General features: G+C 32.0%; 1 protein-coding gene across 1 annotated transcript; it reads left to right on the forward strand.

Moving 5' to 3' along the window:
• The first annotated feature begins 476 nt into the window (after nucleotides 1-476).
• LOC124354741 (fukutin-like) lies at nucleotides 477-19,875 on the forward strand. Its single transcript, XM_046805408.1, has 6 exons — nucleotides 477-1,103; nucleotides 9,524-9,676; nucleotides 9,982-10,100; nucleotides 13,660-13,925; nucleotides 14,243-14,507; nucleotides 19,206-19,875. Exons 1-6 carry the CDS (start codon nucleotides 708-710, stop codon nucleotides 19,420-19,422), a joined length of 1,416 nt encoding a protein of 471 aa, XP_046661364.1. The 5' UTR covers nucleotides 477-707; the 3' UTR covers nucleotides 19,423-19,875.
• The last annotated feature ends 3,083 nt before the right edge of the window (nucleotides 19,876-22,958 follow it).

Here is a 22,958-nt window from a genome sequence, read left to right on the forward strand (position 1 = left end):
ATATCTCAATGTAACCAATGATCAAGGATTTGAGAATTATTGTGAATTATAGTGTTGTAAACAATGAAAGTCATCATCCTCGTGTTTGTATTGTTGTTCGTCGCGTATTTGGACATAATTCATCCCATATTTAAGAGACGATCAAACAGTAAAAAATAGTTCATAGGGAAAACGTATACCTTCATTGTGTTGTCACCACTCAACCGACTGATGCTGACTAGTGCAACCAAACAGCAAACAGTGGAGAAAATTGCACGTAGAGAGCAAGAAATATTTTGTGCGTATTCGCGTGCATGCAAAAATATGTTTATATACTATTCCAAGTTTAAATGGGTTTTTTAACAGTATTGAAAATAATTATGGGATCTATCGTTTGTTAGGAAAGGGAACTTTTATGTTGTTGGTATAAAATGGGAACATTGTCATAACATGCTGCTCCACTACTGATCATATGTTTATGGTGTCGGTCTAATCTTTTTGTAATGTTTTTTTAAACGTTTTGTCAGTTTTGACATTTTCGAGGTTAGGATTTTGTTTACAAAGTGTTGAAATTGAATTAATTCAATTGCTAGAATTTAAAGTTTACAATGAATATGTAGCTATATCTCAAATGCCACGAATTGAATGGCTTGAAAATTTTAATCTCGTAATGTAAAAATGTTGTATGCATTTCAAACACCGATTTTTATACAACCATTATACCTATAATGTCGTTTTTGAGAAGGTTTTATCAGATTTTTAGATATTTATTTTCATGTTTACCTTTTCAAACAAAATCCTTTAACCTTGTTTGTTTCTATGTTGGTGTAGTCTGTCTTGCATTACAGTTCTTTATATTTATGATTTTGCTATATACATTAGATGGAGGTGCTATTTCTTCTAGTACAATATTGAGCAGAAAATGCTCTGTCAATATTCAAGAAGATTTCAAAACTCTTTCATCCTTCAGTTTTGACCTAGGGTTTAATTTAATTCTGCTAGATAAAGAAATTATAAAAGAAGAATCCAACCAAAACGCAAGCAAGAAACTTATTTACTGTACATTATGCAAACCCATCCTTATGGCTGTTGATAGCACTGCTTTAATAGATGTAAGGAAACAGGTAAGAAAATATAGCTTGTGCTATTAAATTCTCGACTTACAGTATTCAAAAAATATTTAAAACGTTAGTAAGAAATAAGCCTTGTTTAAAAAATACATACTAAATAACATAATTCTGGCACATCTGGGTGGTAAATTCAGATTTAGCTTAGTATAATCATCGTTATTTAATATATTTAATTACTGAACCAGTGATATTGGGCAGATGACAATAAGTGTACCCAGTTTTTTATAGCGATTAGTATAGTCATCTATACATAATATTTGTATATCAAATACTAGACTATCGATATGAAAGTATCTAGTCCTAAATAACAATGATATGTTTGATAACAATATACGCAGTGAAAATCTCCTAGATATTAAATAAACCATAACAATTAATCATATTTAATTAGAACGAAATATAAAAGCGCAGTATAATAAGTAGCCACCAACAAAATCGAATCATGATTATCGATTATAAATATTGATACTATCGAATACAACATTTGGTGTATAGATATTCATAATTAATTATTGCCATCTGTTTTTATTTAATTTACGTACAGAGTATGTAGTGAGCAAGCTAGTGGCACCGGCAAGAACAATGCCGATCAACATGCAGTTATTGTATCAAAATGCATTTTTAAACATTGATAAATGTTTGAAATAGTTCTAAGATAATGTCCTTGCTCCTTTAAAGCCAATATGTCTAATTTGTAGAAAGGAAATGAAAACTAGAATTAAAGATGGAAATTAAATAGTGATTCGCTGCAAGAAAAATCAGAGTAAACATGACGTATACTTGAGAAGATTTTTTTGAACATTCTAAATTCGGTATAATGAGTATTTTAGTTGGAATCAAACAAACTATGACTTTTTAATGAATGAATGTAGTTTTGACATTATAAGTACCTACAGAAATACCATTTCAGATTGGCTAAAGTAATCATAAATACTAAGTTGATCAAACAGTTTAAATAAGTTTAGTTAATTTATGTAATCTGAACAAATACATTTATTTTACATATAAAAATATAGTTTCACTGTAATACAATTTTAAAAGCCTAAAATGTAATTCAGTTTGACGTTATTGCTCCAAATAATCTATATATATAAAAATGAAACTGTTCGTGTGTAACAGCATCACTCACAAACGGCTGGACGGATTCGCCTAATTTTTTTTAAAATTTGTTCGTCTTGATCTGTAGAAGGTTATAGGATACTTTTTATCCCTTTCCCGATTCAGGATTCCGCCCCACTGGTTACAGAAATACCCGTAAGAAATGCATTGCAGCAAACATATGTTATTAAGTGAAAGAGTCTTTTCAAATTTTTAATCAGCTGTTCTTTGTAAACATATATAATGCGACAAAAAATATATTTATATATAATTTAATTACTATTTTAAATTTCTTTACACTTATAGTTTTAAAGCATAGAGTAAGCTTAAGAGAAACGACAAATTTTGTTTAAACTGTTTCTGCAATCACTGTTAAACATAGACTTTACTATCCAGATAATACAATTCAAATTTGACGTAAAAATTCACCTTTAACTGCAATATTTATTTAATATAAACCATGCTCATGCTTGATCAGAAGAGCAATGCAGATATCATAATTACTATCTTACGTTGGCTACAAATATAAAGAATGTTATAAAATCAACCTTAGTTGTTTCTTTTTGACAGAAGTATCAGGAATGTGGTACATACCTTCATAATGCGCCCAAGAAGCTCACGAAGGAACGACTATCAATTATCTCAGCAATGTTTAGAATGTGATAGAAAATGAATAAGTGAATATAGTGTACTGTTTTCAACGGGAAATTGCGTGCGAAGCCGCGGGAAACTTATTGAAATGCGCAGCGAAGCGCGCCGGGTCCGCTAGTTCAATGTAAAAATCATGTTTGGTATTTGACTATTGGTGACAAGTTTTATGATGATGTACGTGTGTTCTTTGTTTCAAAAGGAGTCGGACACGTTTATCATTGTAAATGGGGGGAAAAAAATAGGATAAGTAGTGTCATTGTTTTATTTTAATATTTTATAAATATAGCTAGCATAGGTGGTTTTTCTATTTATCGTTAATATATTGATTTAAAACCAGCAGAACTGCATTGTTATTTGAAATATCTTTTACGTAATTTGGTCTGACATTTTTGTTTTTGGTATTTTTAGATGGTTATGAATATTGATTATTCTATAATCATGATTTGATTGTGTTGGTGGCCGCTTATTATACTCATGCCAAGTAAGAAAAACTCATCAATAATTAAGAAATGATAACAACATCAAATATTTAGAATATAAATATGAAATTTTCGGAATTATCTATGTTTTCTCTTGGGTAGCAATGTTTTACCACTTTCAAGAAATGGTTTAATGCATCCTCTTTAGGAAACTGTACCTCTCTTTTGTATATAAATATTAACAGAGATGATCTGCAAGCAAGTTGGCTGGTATGCCACTTTTCAAACTTTGTTTTATGGACCTTCACAAGCTTTCGACTGTCTGAGTGTTAGCACCAGTTACCGGGTCTAAAAAGATTTTACTACGATTGATGGTAAAATGGATAAAACCACATTCATGTAGCCTAATCCAAAACATGCCTTTCACATGTCTGTAACTATGGTTGTTCCACCATATATTTGCTTTACGTGGAATACAAGAGAATAAGTGGAATTTAATACAAGAGGAGTGACAATTTTTGCATCCTGTTTATTTTCAGGACCAACCTTGATTCTGTATGTACCACCACGTGTTTGACCTTCTAGTATGGTTTCAATTAAACCAATATCCACGTTCCTTCTACCAACTTTCCTTTCTTATATTTTCGTTTTCCTATTTTTATTCATCTATTTTTACCACCGCTCCAGGACCTCCAAGCTTTTCTTTCCTATTAACTTGTTCATCAATCCATAAATAATAAACCTTATACAAAGTGGCAGCCAGTCAGATTCACAATGTTGGGCAGTCCAAACTTAGATCCTTTGAAAAAAACCGTTCTTCAGTGCAATTTTACTGAAATTATGTCCACCATTACCATTTTTTTACATCTTAAACATCTGACTATATTTGCTCCTCTCACAACTTTTTATTTTTCTCACAAATTTTACATAACGGATTTTTTTATACAAAAGTCCAATATTTTGAAGCCAAGAAAAACACCTTTTATCATCTTTTAAAACAATTTTAGGTACTTTGATATTATCCAGAGACCACTATTTTCTTTTTTATGAATTTTCCGTTTCTGGGACCAAAATAAATTGCAGTAATAAAAAAAACAGACTTTATTAAACCTATTTTGAAATGTATAAATTTATGTTATTTTGAAAGTCATTGCGATGAATAGTTATCATATTCTGCCTCCCAAAATGAAGTGATATCAGCAAGACACAGGAGTTGAATGCAGTCACTTATTAAAAGTCAAATATTACTTTATTATTTGAAGGTGTTTACAGTTGATACAGGAGCCTTAAATTAATTAGTGTTAATTGATTATATTTATATTGATGGTTATGATTAACAAATGTCATTTGTCAATTTTGATATAAAAACCGTATCCACTTATTGTACTCTAACCCTGATATTTATTGATCAATGACATTGTCGGCTTTATTAATTTAATACAATTTATTTAGTTTCAAAAATTATAATTAGTGGTAACAAGTAAATAAACAAATCAGTAAATAGGTCATTTTCTGCCATTTACAAATTCCATTTAGGTAACAAGAAAATAAACAAATCCGTTAATAGGACATTTTCTGCCATTTAGAAACTCCTTGTAGCTTTTAAAATGTAGTTGTGGTTCTCTCCAGACAACAATACTTTTACATATTAAGCTTTTCAGCTCCAGTTCAATGCATTTAAGCCAAAAATCATATAGTTTGTCATCTTTTATAGTAATTTAATTTAGTTTTTTAAATCTATAATTCTTTTAAGTGAAAACCACCTTATGAACAAATACCCTAGTCAGTAGTCAATAGTCAATAGTCTTTATTACAATTTCTTTGAAAAATGTACATGCGTCAAAATTTCTACACAGATTGGTCAAGGTGTGTTGGTTTCTCTTCTCCTCCATTCCAGGAATTCATGCACGGAGTAGAATGGTCTGTTGATGAGCCACTGGTTAGGGTCGTTTTCAGCTTCTGTCCTTGGAGTCTCTTCATGTCGTCTGGTAGAAGATTGAACAGCTTTTGGCCTAAGTAAGATGGTTTCTTTTCAAACTGTGAGGTGTGGTGAAGGGGCAGGTGGAAATCTAATGTACGGCAAGTGTTATGTCTATGGATGGTGTGGCCTCGTTGTAGATGTTCCTTGTCAACATACATAATAACTTCTTGGATGTATAAACCAACTATTGTTAAAATCTTTTGGCTGGGAAGAAGCAGCAGAATTCGATTAAGGTTTCTTGTTATTGTTCCTCCCCAGACTATGAGCCCGTATATCATGTGCGACTCGAACAGAGCATGGTATGCAATTTAAGTTGTGACTTCATTGCTAATATGCTTTATTCCTTTTAAAACGTACAGGCATGAACTTAGTTTCTTGGAAAGATTCTCAATATGATTATTCCATTGCAAGTTGTTGTCAACTATCATTCCAAGGAACTTGGTATGAGATTCCAATTTTACATCCGGAAGTGCTGGTATTTCAAACATTTCTTCTTCCAAAAGCAAGCGGTTTGGTCTTATCAGTGTTAGCTACTAAATCATTCTCGTTACAATACCGGTAAGCCATGTTCAGTGCAATGTTTGAATTGACAGCTAGGTTGTTTGAGGATGATTCAGACACCAACAGTGCTGTGTCATCGGTATACATTAGAGGGGTACAGTGAGTGCCTAGGTATTGTGGCATGTCGTTCGTCAGGAGGATGAACAGGACTGGCCCCAATACAGAGCCCTGTGGTACTCCCCTGCTGATTGGAAGAGGCTTTGATCTTGTTACTTGAGTTACGTCATTTTGTGTGTTTTTAATCTCAACAATTTTACTTTTTTCCAGATAACTACTCAACAAGCTTTTGCCTGTCCTTTAACTCCTTTAACTGTCCTTTAACTCCTAAGTTGTTCGAGTTTATTAAGAATCAGTTCATGCGCCAAGCAATCAAAGGCTTTACTGAAATCCAACATGATACCAGCAACCATATTACCTTCCTCCATGGCGTCGATGATGAATTCTGCCAGTTTGATCATAGCTGATGTTGTTGACCTTCCTTTGACAAAGCTGTGTTGATCTTCTGTCAGCATATTGTGGAATTGGCAGTGGTCCATCAGTCTTTTCAAGACTACTCTTTCGATTACCTTGGAGAATGTAAGAACTAACGATATTGGTCTGTAGTTGCCTACCTCAGTATGGGATCCACCTTTTAGCTTAGGGTATACCTTGCTTTGTTTTAGATCTGAAGGGAAATGTTTTTGGCTTTGGGATGGATTTGTTATGCTGACTAGAGTTGGTATTAAAGCTTTGCTATAGTGTTTTAATAGTTTTGCTGAAATTTCGTCGAGTCCAGCTGATGTTTTAGGCTTAATGCTTTTTATGATGGCTTCAATTTCTTGTTCGTTAGTGAGAGGTAGTTGTGTTAAGTCATGGTTTGAGACAGATAGGTGAGGGGTAGTTCGTTTTCGGGGTCTTGGTTGCGAGTTGAGAGTATTTTCTGCTATGTTAGTAAAGTAATGGTTCAAATGGTTGGAGACTTTATATGGATCGCTGGTTATTTGTCCTTCTATGTTAAGCAGGACTAGATACGCCCTAGATGGACTAGATAGTTTTTTATTCATCATTAAATTATTACTTTTTTAAAGATATACACAGCTGAAATATACTGTAAGTTGAAATACGCATAACATATTTTAGTTCCACATTTTTTAGTTTTGCTAGTTTAGATAAGCATAAATATCAATGGTTTCATTGTGGTGGCCTATTGGGTAACCTATTGCAGTTTTCCTGAACAAAACTTTAGCTGTAGGGATTTAGAGATTGCTGGTAAAAATAACAAAAATCTTAAAATATTAAAGTGGTAATACTACTTCCTTATGTGCAGCAACATTTTGTTGTTTTACTTGTGCATTGTATGTCACATGATGTGTGTTATGGCACAAGTTGTCCTCGTATTGTTTATAATTGTTGTCAGCTGTCATGCTTTATTATGCGTACAATAATAGTACTAGTGTAACCGGAGGATTTTGACCTAAAAGAATAAAGTTTTTTAAAATTAAGATCTGCTGAGAATCGTACTGGGGTTATGGATAAACACACCTCATCAAAATAACACAAGATTATTGCATGCTTTCCTACCCTAATTTTCTACCAACTTTGTATTTAGACCTATTGTTGTGGGAAAAAACAACTGTAGAACATTCTCCTAGGTTGTCCAAAGTGATTTATCTTATGAGGCGATTAATGTCTCTTGTTACTGTGAATTATCTTAGAATGGTTTACTTTGCCCTTTTCCAATCAATTACAAAATTTGTCCTTTATTCTGGGGAAACTCGAGCCGCTTGAATGAAATATTAATTTTACAAAAGAAGCCATCAGAATACTTGCTAATGCTGGATCCCTTGACCACTATAAACCTGTCTTCATAGAACTTAAAATCAATTCTATTGTTAAACTCTACATCCTTGACCTTGTTACATATTTATACTCTGAAAAAAATCCCCTGTTTTGATGTTTATTGAAGATGTTCATTATAACACAAGAAGGTAAAAATAATCTATCTTTTGGTCATTGTGGGTTGAGTAAAATTTTGATGAGTCATACGGTGCTATATACTTATTTTTTTACATTTTACATTGCGTTGACTATTTTGCAATATTCCATGGTATGAAGGATACTCCATGGTTAATTTTGTGTCTTTTTTATCATGTCTGGTAGTAGATACCTGATAGACAGTTGTACAGAGATAAGTTACCTAATGTGGGTGAAAGGGTTAACATTTTGTATAAATAGACACATATAGATAGATATAGGTGTTGTTATAAAACCTTTTCCTACCAATCAATTGATATAATTTATAATCGGTATCTCTTTATTGCTGCAAGTAAAGTATATGTACAGAAAATCATCACTATAATACTAATACTAAATATACTACAGTGTACAGTGAGTAAATTATGAATGTTCATTTTATATATATATTAACACTTTCATTGCGGCTCTATACTGGGTAATATTGACTAGTGAACGAGACTTATGCATATTAAGGTGTCTGTTGCAATCAACGTGTTAAACTATTATGTAATAACTGCCTAGCTAGAATACATGTAATAGTTAACACTTTCACTGCGGCTCTTTACTGAGTGATCTTAATTAGTGCACAAGATTATTGTACACTAAGACGTCTGCGCATTCAGCATGTTAATGTATATCCATGAGAATAGTTTGACCAGACTTTCATACTCACAATATCCATTAGTCGGTTGATTTCACTCAAGCAGGACACCGTTCAGCACTATATGAGGAGAAGCCCATCTGTATGGGTTCGAAGCTGACATCTGATAGAATAAAACCTCTAGGAAATACTGAAATAGTTGATCTTTTAATATCCTTTTGGTAAATGTTTTGTTATCCGGAGAACTTGGATTTTTAATGGCAAAAATTGAATTTGTAATAATTGTTTTACTGTCACGCTTTTCCAACTCTCATAAAATATGTAAAATAGATTATTGTCTATTGTCAATTAAATTACATTCATGACATACTATTGACACGTTCTTGAATTTTCAACTAAGAGGCAAGTATTAATAGTTTGTAAATTTCAGTGGTCCCAAGTGAAATCCTTGTGGAACTCCTAAGATTGTATTACTTAAGACTGGTAAATATCATTACAAATTATAATTTAATCAGTTTCCAGTTTTGTGTATTACAAAATTTTAAAGGTGTATCCTTTAATAAGTAAAATAATTAAAAACAAGTGAGCTTTAAAATGAATATTTGTTTATATATACACTCATGTAGTTTCATTTTATTAAGTTTAACTAAGATCCTTTAATAAGTAAAAACAAATATACAACTAATAAATAACTTGAATTAGCTTCAAAAATGAATATTTGTTTATATAAGCTCACATTTAATTTAGTTATACTAAGATTAATTAAGATCTATTGATTACAGTTATATGGATTTTTATATATGTATAACATAGTTGTGATAGTAAATTTAAGCAAAATACTTAAGTATAACATTTTACACAGAATACAGTAAAACTTTAACCACAATAATTTAATGCTATTTCATTTCAATTCTTTGTACAATAAATTGTATGCACTGTAGATTAAAAACTCAAATAAATTCTATGTGAAAGATGTGTGTTCATGTATAAATATAGCTTGATATTTTAATGTTTTTGTTCTTTATAATTGGACAGTTGAAGTTCTAAAGAAAATCATTTAAAAGTTATAAATATATAATTGTAATTTAAAAACCATTTTTTGTTTTAGCTACTGAGTAAGCTGGTAGATCACGGGTTTGTTCCTGTTACATTTTACAACAGTCATCCTCTACAAAGAATTCCTGAACTAAACCACATTGAGACTGTTATTTTTGTTCAGAGAACAGCCACCTTCCAAATTGTAATATTTCATCCAAGAGAGGTATGTTACAACAAAATTATTAGAATTATCAGTGTAGAATATCCCACCTGGGGCTGTGACATAGTGCTGTGCAGTCAAGTTCTAAAGAATTGTAACCGCATGCTCCATTCACATTTGATTAAGTCAGCACAAAACAGTTTAAACAGTCTTACAATTAATATATTTTTGTTTATTTGAAAAAAAATACTTAAATAACATAATTTTAACATTCCAAGGATTCACGCCTTGGGATAACACTGTTTTTTTTTTTTAATTTGTAAGGTTCTAAGAAAAATTTGTATAAATAAATAACTATATTTTTATAGGACAATACATGGTGGTTTGGAGACATCCACAGTGATACAAGTTATGAAGTGAAACTTGCTTCCCTTAATCTGACTTTACAAGAGATTGATCTGATGAAGACTGAAGGTGCTGTCGAAAAGTGAGCTGTACTTTTTTTTCTCAAAATAGTTAAGGTTTAGTGTAGAATCCAATTGTGTAGAAGCCAATCCAAAGTGTATCAAATTTGTTTTTACTGGAGTTTTGGATTAACAAAAATAATTACAAATGTGTTGTAGAAAAAGATAAAGCACTTGAAATATCAGCCATCTACAATTATACCTCTACAAATAATGTAAAACTTTGCTTTGTTACAATACAAAGATTTTTCATTGGTTTGGTTGAATTTTTATTTTTGGTACATGTTCAGTTTGGACTAGTGAATTCTAATTTTTTCTCAGTAACAAAGTGAAAGGTGAGGGGATGGTAATAGCTTTTGTTCTGTTGCACCAGCTGTTGTATCAGCCCTCAAATTCTTATTACTATTTTAAATCCAGACACTTACAAAAGTGTCTAGATCTGGATATTAAAATTGATTAACATATCCTAATAATAATGCTGTGGCAATATTGGCGAACTGAGTACAACTAATAATCTGGCATTTTCAGAACTAAACTGATTTGTTGTTTTGGGAACTTTTGTCTTAATTGAAATTCAGTCAATTTATGACTAATAATTAGACAAAGTTAATTGACAAACATGCATTATTAATACAAAAGAGCTATTTTTTCCATTCAAGTAAACTCACTTTATGTTACACATTTTCTTTTCTTCCTTCAACAATTTTCTAATTTAATTTTTTATCAGAGATCTACATATTGAGTGATATTTTGGATACCAGCCTTGCCTCTGTTATACTGAATACTGCACAGGCTAAAGCTCTGTGTTATATCATAATACCTATTTAGAAAGTATCCCGCATAGAGTAGTTTTCTTATTTTTGGCTGCATCTAAATAAATTACCAATCATGGATACATATTTTAGTTGTTGTTCAAACTGTAGTGTCAAACTAACAAGTTTGGTTTGGACATTTTTTCAATTATTCTAGTCCTTATCTACTTTTTTTTTTATCTGACTAGAAGCATGCAATAACAACAGTTAAGACTCTAAAATGTCATACATAAATGATCACTTCATTTATGGCTATGAGGATAGTTAGATTACTGGATAGTTGTGGGATTTAAAGCATCTCAAGTCTCATACTCGAGTTGCAATCTCTTAGCACAAGATTAAAGATGAGTCTTCCAACCTTCAGGTTCTTTTCCAACCTTTTGATGTGCTTTTATTTATTTATTTTTTCCTTGGGGCGGCCTACTGCCATGCACTTAAGCCTCAAGGGCTTTTTGCGCACCCCGGAAACAGATCATGAGGCCCACCAGTCTACAATTTCAGCAGTTCCACAAACCGCCGAAAACAACCTATCCTCCTGGGAAAACTCACCACCCCTGTCCAAACTACCAAGGATGGCATACCGCTCTCTTGCTATTGCGGGGCAATCAAAGAGCAGGTGCTCAGCAGTCTCCTCCTGCTCATTACACCTTCTACAGAACGGATCCTCCTGAAGGATGCCGACTCTGTGAAGATGCTTCCTCAGGTGACCATGCCCCGTAATGAGACCAATAACCTGAGAAGGCATTGATCTGTTTAATGAGAGAAGGTCCGAAGCCACCCTGGAGGAAGGTGACTGTAATACCATTCTACTCATTCTCAAACCCGGATGCAACCTCCACCTTCTCTCATGCTCCGCGCGAATCCATTTCGAAACAACCCTAGAGGATTAACAGGGAGCAATAACAACAGTTGAGACTCTAAAATGTCATACATAAATGATCACTTCATTTATGGCTATGAGGATAGTTAGATTACTGGATAGTTGTGGGATTTAAAGCACCTCAAGTCTCATACTCGAGTTGCAAACTCTTAACACAAGATTAAAAATGAGTCTTCCAACCTTCAGGTTCTTTTCCAACCTTGACTTTTGATGTGCTTGGAGTGACTTTGACATGGTTTCATCCTAACATGCCTTCAGACAACTACCACTTACCAGGGTATACCATGTTGTGTCTCTACACTCATGGTAATGGTGGTTTACATCAAGGTTGGCATTATGTTTGAGCAACATTCTACAGAAGACGTTTACCCTGGTCATGAAAATGTTTGTGTTATCCTGAAAGTGAAAGGAGATGAACTGGAGGTACTTTACATCCTTGTAACTATACATAAACAGGATTTGTCACATTTTGTTTGTTTATGAGCATTGGAAGTTAAATCAACTAAATATAAAATTATTTTTTCTTTAACAAATCGAGATGCAAGCATAAACAACACTGAGCTTGCCACTATAGATAATAATGGAAAAACAGAATTGACTACTGTAAGCAGGGTTGGCGAGTGTGGCACTGAAATTCCGAGATAAGATGTGGAAGGTAGGGTGGTAGCAATGTGGGGGGGGGGGACGTGTAGGATGGGAGTATGGTGACTTATCTACTGACGGTACAGTTATGATGGCATGCGGCTCGTGAAAGCTCAGATGGTATTAAGGGGGATTTTTATTGTGCTTTTTTGTGAACATCATGGTGGGGGAGGCAGTTGAGGTGTTGTCATCTATTGACAGCCCTTGAAATAATATTTTTAGTGCTGTCAATATCATATTGGAGTTGCTGCTATCCCAGATTATTTGTTCTTTTTGAAGCTTCTCGATTCGAGGCTACTGGAACTATTTTCACTAATTCTCAAGTTGTTTCCAATAACTGGGATTTCCAATAATTAAAGTTCCGATAATCAGGGTTTTACTGTCACCAATAGTACTCAACAAATCACTTAGTTGATGCATGAATGTATAGTGTTTACAACAAACAAAATTAAAAGAACTGCTGCAACGAATAAAAATAACAGCATAAAAGCACATAACAAATCTTAACCTTTAACAAGGTAAACCAGCAATGTGACCAAACAAACTGCTATATGCAGCAAGATGTTTAAGTGCCAATAGGTGTCAGCTGTTATTGCCACTCTTGTTCTGTGTTTTTTATTGTAATTAATACAAAGTACTACTGAGAATTACATATGTTTCTGTAGTAGGATAGTTAAGAAATAAAATATCTTTATAAAAAATATGGGATGTAAAAAGGGGTTAATTAAATTTATAATTACAATTGGTGATGATGTATTGTCACCTAGCACTTTCTGCACAGTTAGATATTGAGGACGTATCGTTGGCCTGGCATTTTAAGCAAGGTTTTCCACCAACAAAAACTATCAATGTGGCATCCAAATGTTTAAATAATTTTTGAAAACAATGAACCGTTTTGGTTAGTTGAGTTATTTTGAGAATTTTTTAAGTAATAAATATATTACACTGTGAAACATGCATGGCCTTTTTGTGTCACCATTGTTACAGATCTTTAGTTATGAACCATTATTAGTTAGTGTTCTTTGTATAGGACCTACAATCATTGTAAAAGACAAAACTTTATGAAAATCCATTGTCAGAGATGAAGTTAACCTTGCTTTTAAAGTTCATCTTAATTTAATAATTAAAAAACCAACTTTTAATTGGTAAATAAAGATACACATATAATATTTGTTACTTTTCATTGTTTTTATGAAGTGTAATGTAGTATATTGCTGTTTTAATAATATATTATGGATTTTACACCAGGTTTGAAATGATACCAACATCACTTAGTGAAGAATCCACATTGATCCAACCAAAGGACGTATCAACAGTTCTGTCGGACATAAATAATTCAAAGTTTATTGAGTGTAATCTGACGAGGGCTACTCTGTTTCATAATAAATTCGGATCAGATAAAAGTCCCGAAGCTGTCCGGTTCAGACACAAAGTCTGGAAAATGTTATCAAGAGTTAAAACAATTTTGGATTCTCTCGGAATTGTGTTTTGGTTAAGCAGCGGTACAGCTCTGGGTATGTATTTTTACCTTCTTATTTTACTGGTTTATTTTATTAATTTTACTATCATATTTACTTACTTATTCTTACTGTTAATGTAAACATGTCCTTTTAATTTTAAATGTCCACATTCATGTACATAAAAATCTTTTTATAATCTTCTTACAATTTTGGTTTAATTCGTAGTAAACAAAAAGCTGGTTTAAAAAATGTTCATAAAATGCTTCTCTATTTAAAAAATGCTAGTTCCAAAGTTGTATTTGATTGAATTTGTTTTCAGTGGAATACAATTGAAACCATGATTGAAACTAAACAAAATGTTTACATTTCAGGTTATTTCCGGGAATGTGACATTATAGCTCACAGTAAAGATGTTGATATTGGCGTCTGGGCATCTTCGTACTCTGATCGTATAATAACTGAAATGCATGATCACGGATTCCATCTCAAAATTTCATTAGGTTTCCCCAATGACTCACTGGAGTTATCTTTTATCGACCAGTCAGGCATTAAGTTAGATATTTTCTTCTTTTACAAAGAAGACAACAATCACTATTGGAATGGTGGAACACAAGTCAAGAGTGGAAAGAAGTTCAAGTAAGTACTTTCATACTTACGAGGGTCACTCTGAAAGTTTTGAAATATATGAAGAGTTTTTGTGCTACACTTACCAAACGTTGATACCAGGCGTGATAAAAGTAATCCCCTCTGGCCCCAATGCACTTTTGAAGTAGGATTTTTCACTTTTGAAATCACCCAATTCTTCAGTTTTTGGAATGGAGTTAAAATATTTACGAATCCATCATTAATTTCGCCTTCCAAAAGAAAAACCTTACCCTGTGCAAATGTTTCTTCAGATTGAAGAATAAACAGAAGTTGTGCATAGCAAGACCAGGTGAATAAGAGAGGATGCTCCATCATTTTGGCGCATTTTCAACCAGAAACTCCAAAGGTTTTGCAGCCATGTGAGGAGATACATTGTTGTGATGCAAAATTAAATCCTTATGTTGCAAAATTTTGCAGTCCTGAAGAACATTTTTCAGTGAACCAACTTGCTGTGACAGTCCTTTGTCTGTCCAACTTAATATCCTTCACAAGTCCCGTACTTCTGTAAAAAACAGTTTTATTTTCTTCATTGATTTTTATTTCTTGACGATTGTGGGAGAAACATTCATATATGACTCTCTCTTTGAGTTGGATCATTATAAAATGGTATGTACGTCTCATCACCAGTGACAATTTTGGAAATAATCTGATGACCACTATTATTTAGCAGTTCGAGGGTCTGCTGACTGATTCTCACTCACAAGCTCAGCTTTTTGCTCATCTGTCTAATCGTGAGGTACCCATAGAGAAAACATTTTTTGGTTTTTAAAAAGTTAAGCAATATTATTCACACTGTTGCAGATATAATCTTTAGGGAAGCTTTAGTCATTCAATAAGTACAGTGTCTCCCTTGAGTCATAGCACACACCTTTTTAACGTTTTGATAAGTGACAGTGGAATGTAGCCTTCTTTAACATTTGTCATCCTGAAGCTAATTACAGTCCTTTCAAATTTCCACCTATCACCTAAAACAGTATCACGGGGTTTGTTTCAGAACAAAAGGTAATTTTGAGACATTTGATGCATTCCTCTTGTGATAAACTGATCTTAAAATCATGGAAAATGCCCAAAAATATTCTGAATAGATGACTCAAGTATACTGATGAACTCAAGATGCTGTCTGGTACTGATAGGTATTTGGGTAATCAGATAAGAATGATAAGATTATTGCATTATGCACCATCTGCCGATATCTAAAAACTTTCAGAGTGACCCTCGTATTTTGGTTTGTGATGACATATCTATAGTCAATTAATAGACAGTTATAAAATGTAAAAAATGTACGGTAATTTGTATTCCCATGACTTCAATCAATTATATTTTACTATCACAATATTTTTTTTATCACAAAACATGTCAGCTGTCAAATGATATGAAATACAAATTTTAGGTACAATGAATGAAGTAATTAACTTATTCCAGTCCATGTTTATTATGGAATATCACATGTTGTATAAATGACTTTACATGCATATGACGGGAAATGTTGCAGTCAAAGTTTTTGTTCTCCATCACGAACTGTAGTTTTTAAAACTGGTTCTTAAAACATAAGAAGTATTAACATGCTACTTGAACGTCAGAAAACAGCTTACCTTTATTCATTATCCTCTGACACCTGTTATCCATCCAAAACTGGTTGTCATTTTGCACTGCACACTAGCACAATAGTTGGCCTTTTCCGTGTGGGAAAGATGACAATGCAAATCTTGAAATTTGTGTACTAGCTCTGTACCTATGTTGAATTGTGTGTTATATGTTATATCTGAACCTTGTTTAAAACTGGAGGACGATTTAATTGAAATTTAAATTTGTTATCATTAAATTTATAATTTCTTCTGATTTGAGTTGAAATTCCATGTTTTATTTTCTTTAGTTCAATTCAATTAAATTCAAATCATCTTTATTAATTTCTTGTTAGAATATGATAAAACATGAATAGTGCCACGGCTTGATACTAGAAAACTGAAATGCAGTGGTCATAAATTATATTTATAAATGTATAAAAATGCAAGTAGTAACTATTTATACAGAGAAATGAAATATAAATATTGCTATTGTTTCTTTTGCACATAATTAAACTAACTACTCTATCTGATAAATGTTACAGATCCAGTTGTTATTACTTGTAAAATTCTTCTAAAGAGTAAAAAGCCTTTTCAACTAAGAACTTTTTAAGTAACGTTTAAAATCTTTTTGTTTGTTATTCTTTTTAATTTATTGTGGAATAAATAAAAAAAACTTAACACCATTATCTGATGCTTGTCTTTTTAATTAACTTGTGATAAGGTAATACTAAGTTATTTTTATTTCTTGTGTAAAAGTTGTGGATACCTTCATGTGTTATAAACTCATTAATATTGTTTTTACCAGCATTTCACACTGCAATATATATAAACTGTAAACTGTTAGAACTTTCAACTCAATAAAATATTGTCTTATGGTCTCGTCATTTTTTAATTCAGCATTCCTCTTTGCGCTATGTTTTGACGAATTAAAATCTGTTTAAAAAGTTATATTAGATGTACCTCCATAAGCACATATGCCATTTGACATGGAATGGGACACTTTTTGTAGAATACACTTTTTAATGCTGCTAGATTACAGAAGTCAAAAGTCTTTTAAGAGCATAAATTCCAGTATTGATTCTACCTAAGATATAATCAATATGCAGATCCAACTCAAATGTTTGTCGATAACTAGACCTAAAAATGGTGTATTTTCAACTTGGACAATTTCTTCATTGTCATTACAAATATTCAGTTTTTCATTATTTGTCTCTTGCTAGTGCAAAATGAGATGTAATTAGTTTTTTTGTGTATTTAGAATTAAGTAATTTTTGGAAAACAATCTTTAATATTTGCTAGCTCCACAAAAGAGAGAATTTCTAATTCCATCTCAGTCTTTGTAGACAGTTTAAGATTTGGGTCATCAGTATAAAGACAAAATGGGTTTTTAACCGGATCAAGTTTACTAAAGCATTATGGCATGTCCCTAATGAAGCAAATACATAGTAATGGTCCAAGAATAGACCCTTGAGGTACTCCATATTGAAGTATTTCAGATGTCGATTGATATTTTAGTATTTGATTTTTGTTGTTTTTTCAGTTATATGTATATATTGCTTTCGGTTACTCAAACCATTTTAACTATGAGTTTTTAATTCTTAGCTCATTTAATTTGTGTATTATTTTATCATGAGAAATGCTACTAAAGTCCATGAATATACCGGTAATTTTGTTTTTTTATCCAATGATTTAAGAATTGATTCAATAAAACTTATTAGGGCAGTAATTGTGAATTTATCTTTTCAAAAACTATATGTTGTTCTTGATCATAGAGATCGTTTAGTTCTAAATGTTTTGCTCACCTTAAATACACGGCTTTCTCAAAAACTGTAGATACAGAAGACAAAGTAGAAATTGGACGTTAATTTTGAATGTTAGTTCTTCTCCCTTTTTATATATTGGGATAACCTTAGAAATGTTTAGCTGAGAAGGAAATATTCCGAAGATAAAAGAATCATTTACTACATGCATGATATGCTTTAATAAATGTTTGTAAAATTTCAATTCCGTATGATTATCATTGTATCTGTCAATAATGGAATGAGCTATAGACTTGTAATTGTGCATTGAATCTCGGTGGAGCCTGTTACGCAACACTTATTGTGATATACTCTTACCTTGTTATTGTTATTGGTTACCTTCAATTGTTGTGTTTAAGTATTATTTAATTTGTTATTCAGCAGGAAGTTGCATTTGAAGCTGCGGGTAAGTGTTAGTTGTGAAATAAATCTAAGAAATTGTTAAAAAACTTGCTTTTAAAATTCAAATAACAATGTTCATTTACATAAACACAATATTAATTCACTTTAAAATGAAAACACACATCAAATATATTTGACACATCAGTTGATCACTTACCACTGTTGCGTCACAGTCAGTGATTAATATTCTTCTATATTGTTTGGTGCTAACAGCGATCTGCTGTAGAATTTTACCATTCAGTTGTCAGTATTAACTGGCTCTAAGCCATTAACTCATTGTAGACCACTTTGTAAAAACCAGTATTTTAACCATTGTAAATTTGTATATATTTGACGTTTTACTTTTAGTTAAGAAAGATTTTAACAAATACCTTTTAAGAAACATGACACATTACCATGATACCAGAAATAGTAATAAGTTCGAATTACCAAGGTATAGGTTAACTAGAACCATGAATTACCATAAGTATCAAGGCTTAAAAATTTATAATAGTCTACCTGCTTCATGGCAAAATGTAGCTGAGAAAAAGTTTTCAGTAGTGTTACATGACTGGCTGGCTATCTAGAAATCCATTCTATAAATTAGACGAATATTATAAAGCCATAAAAGGTATGATATGAAGTTGTAGCCTATTAAGTAGTAAAAAGTTGTACAAGTTGTACAACATTTAATCTGAATATTATTACTTGTATTATAGCTACGTTCTAATCCTTGAATATACCTAAGGATAAAAACTGAGAATGACTGTTTAAACTAAATGACAATATCTATTGCAATGTATGTACGAGTAACATGCTGAAGGATAAATAAAATGTCTTATTGTCTTATATAATTATTGAACATATACATTTGTATATGTGAGTTTCTATTCAAATTAAAACACAATTCAATGTTGTTGATAGATAAAGGATTTGCATTACAGGTATACTTTTCCGAAATTCAACCTTTGCTGGACTATATTCAAGGATTTACGAGTGCGGGTCCCCTGTGAGACGGAGGCATACATTAGAGCCAACTACGGTTCGAACTGGTTCACACCGGTTAAGACCTGGGATTGGAAGACAAGCCCAGCCAATGTCCTGCCCAACGGGGTGTGGAAACAGGAACAGTTGGCTGATGCCATTAAGTTGTTTGTGTAATAACAAAGTTAAGTGCCAAACATAATGTAATTGCAAATGAGTTTTTTTTATAATAATATCAAATTGTTTGCATGAAGCCATCGGTTTAGTGTTCGTATGGCTTCAACCACTTATACTTGTGATACCATCCAGTTGTTTTTGTCATGCCATACAAATATTTTTGTGATCTGATCTGATTGTTTGTATCAACTTAATCAAGTTATTTAAGTTATATATCTCATGTATATATTCCATATATTGTATGTATATCTTAAAGATATATAATTTTTTACTCTATGATATTATAAAATGTGCATAGATCGAAACTAAATGCAAATTTTGTGATATATCTTAGGTACTGCTATTATTATATTATTTTTACAGTATTATTAATTTTATTCATTAGAAATTACGTTTAATTTTTATCTTACTCAAGAATACTCTCAAGCGTCTGTTATTCTTTAACCCTCCAAGCACTCGATCGAGACGGTTAAGAGATCGGTTCACTAATTCCATTATCATTTCGTTAATTCTTTTCATATTAAGGTATGTTTTTATAGTTTTATTCTGAAAAAAATTCTCTACTGAAATATGACATAATAAATATACTTTACTGATCATGTATCGATAGCTGTAACCGCTGATAGGTGTATTATGTCAGTAGAGTGTCTTTCGTCAGTCTATCTTTTATATAATGACATTTATTACTTCTATCCTTTGAAATAATGGTCGTGCTATATATGTCTGTAATTACAAATAAATAATTTAATCAGCACTTGGAGGGCTAAGGTGGTACTGAAAAGCGTTAGAAATATGTTTAGTTTTAGTGTTTTTGGGCTTTTGTTCAATGCTCTATATACCAATAACAAAGTCTGATTTTTATAATTTTAATTTTTAAGAAATTAATTCTTTAATATAAATAATAACATACTCATAGTTTTAATTTTTAAATTTGATTTTGTTTTGTATTTATAATATAAAACTGTTTAACAAAACTCATTCATCCTTCTTTATTTTACCTTCCTGTCTATACAGAATAGATACAGCTAGATTTATCTGATAAACTAGTGGTTGGTATCTCCTTAGGACACAAGTGAGGTCCTCAGTTGGGAACAACATTTTCACATGTTAACTAACACTAAAAATAATTTCTTAATATGAGTAAAGATAGTGAAACAGTAATCCATCACCGATTGGGATAAGTATGATTCTAATGAATAACTGAAATAAAACAAAGTTATCGAAATAAATTGAATAATTTTGTTTCCACTAAATAGTAATGCAGAAGTTATTACATGAAGATAGAATAAGAAACAATAGAGTAGTACAGATATACAAACAAAAATACACATCAGTAACAAACAAACTTTTAATGAGACTTTCTTTGAAGTTTTTATTATTTTTTACTCCGTATCAGTGTAATCTCACATAGAATAAAAAGCTGCTTTAATTCAGATTGAAAATGATGTTTCCAAAACTAAATGAAACTAAATAGCAACAATAATAGCTGCCAAACTTGACAGTACTTGTGTAATGAATTATTATTTCACATCTATACACCAAGCAACTGTTTGCAAACACAACATACAAAATCATGTGAAACAATGCAAATTAGAGATGATTTCATTTTTAAATTCCTTTCCTTCAATGCACTTGGATGAAATCAAGTGAAGAAAACATTTTATAAAATTTGATAACAAATATGAAGAGTTTTATTATTAACAAGGGTTTTATTAATACAATAGTATTAGTAAGATTATATTTTTTGATGTAGATATTGCAATATTTTAGGTTCCTTCAATTACAATTGAATAAAATACAAAAGTAAAAGGAATTTTAAGTACTTGAGATAGATTAGTGGTTTTGAGTAGGATAAAAGTTATGTACGTTAAAGAGATGTCTCTGAATTTTTTCAAGCTTTGATGAACTATAAGTGTTTAAAATTATAGTTTGGATATTATTATAGGTAAACCGCTAACAAAAAAAACCTTGGTTGATTTGAGTTCACGCAGGGTGGGGTAAATACCCCTCCACCGCCTCTCTATTTGATCAGCTGACTAATCCGGCTCAGTCGGTATCGTTCACTGCTGCGACCCGTTCAGTTGAAACCGGTCAGTACAGAGTTTCTAAGCCTTCCCGCTAGAGCGTGTTTTACCGGTCATCGTGTTTCAACAAAATGAACGACTATACGGAATGACCAAGTGAACGAAAGGACCCGCTTGCAAAAAAGTGTTCGAATATAGGAAGAAACAACATATCTTACAGTAAATGGATAGATATATAACAATAAATATATTGTTTCAGGAATCTAGTAAATGTAGCCTAAATATATATATACCTGTATATAATTACAACTGATTAAAAAAAATAATTGTATGTTACTATATACATTACTAAATATTTTAAATGTTAATACTTATGAACAATGGACATGGTTGATTGATATGTCTTTGATTTATCATAAGGTTATTTCACTACAAATGTTTCAATAAAATTACTAAACATCAAACAGACTCATTGCTCGTTTGAAAATAATTTTATTTTTATAAATAACACATTTTATACATTTAACCGATTAAGTTCCCACCACTTTTCATAATACACAGGCTGACTATAAGTTTTAACGATTCATTAAAATAATATTACGCACACTACTGCACAGAACGCCTCCTCTCAGAATCAACCCTGCACATCGCACCTATATCGACCATGTGTTACCACATGATAGCCTTTTAAATGCTAATTGGCAATAAATTATTACCAGCAGTAATGTAAATGTTTTTGCATGTTTTTTTTAGTTCCAATATTCACGACCAGAGCCTACCTAACACAGGCCTAGGCCCATGTAGGCTCTTCTTCCCAGTTAATACTACTCTTCTTTTTTCAAATTTTAATTGAATTAAATAGAATTACTACAAGGTTTATATAATAAGAAATAACAAAACTACGTATAAGTTCCGTATTGTTTACACTCTGATACATGGTTTCAGACATTGTAGGTATGTATGTGCATACGTTTGTTGCGCTACGTGTATATGTACTCGTATATGTGTTTTATTGTACTATTTTTGGGAAAATAAACCATTTTAATTTCATTTCATATACTTTATTTGGAAAAAAAGTATCACATTTATTCAGTTGTCAGGCAAAATTGAACAAAACTTTCAAAGTGAACGGGTCTTTTGAAACACTCTGATCCGGATCACTCGTTCACTTAAACTGACCCGTTCGAATTGAACGACTCATCTCTAATGGCCGCTGCACGGCTAACCTCAAATAACCTGGATACATATATGGCTACATTAATAATATTTTACGCTTAGACTTCGACACTTGTATATGCCTACACACAAAAATATATAGTTATAGAACAGGTAAAGTAGCTGTAAACAAAACTGTAAGAACGAGATACGATCCACACAGCTGATAAACAGATACAAGAAGGTGCTGGTTCCCACTCCCCACCCCAACTCCCCGCCGGAGGGGGGCCCCTCCTGCGCGATACTGCTCAGAAATTTGCTTCTGCGCAGGTTTCTTTTAATAGCGGTTGACCTATA

Source organism: Homalodisca vitripennis, chromosome 2 (assembly GCF_021130785.1).
Source record: "Homalodisca vitripennis isolate AUS2020 chromosome 2, UT_GWSS_2.1, whole genome shotgun sequence".
NCBI classification, from domain to species: Eukaryota; Metazoa; Arthropoda; class Insecta; order Hemiptera; family Cicadellidae; genus Homalodisca; species Homalodisca vitripennis.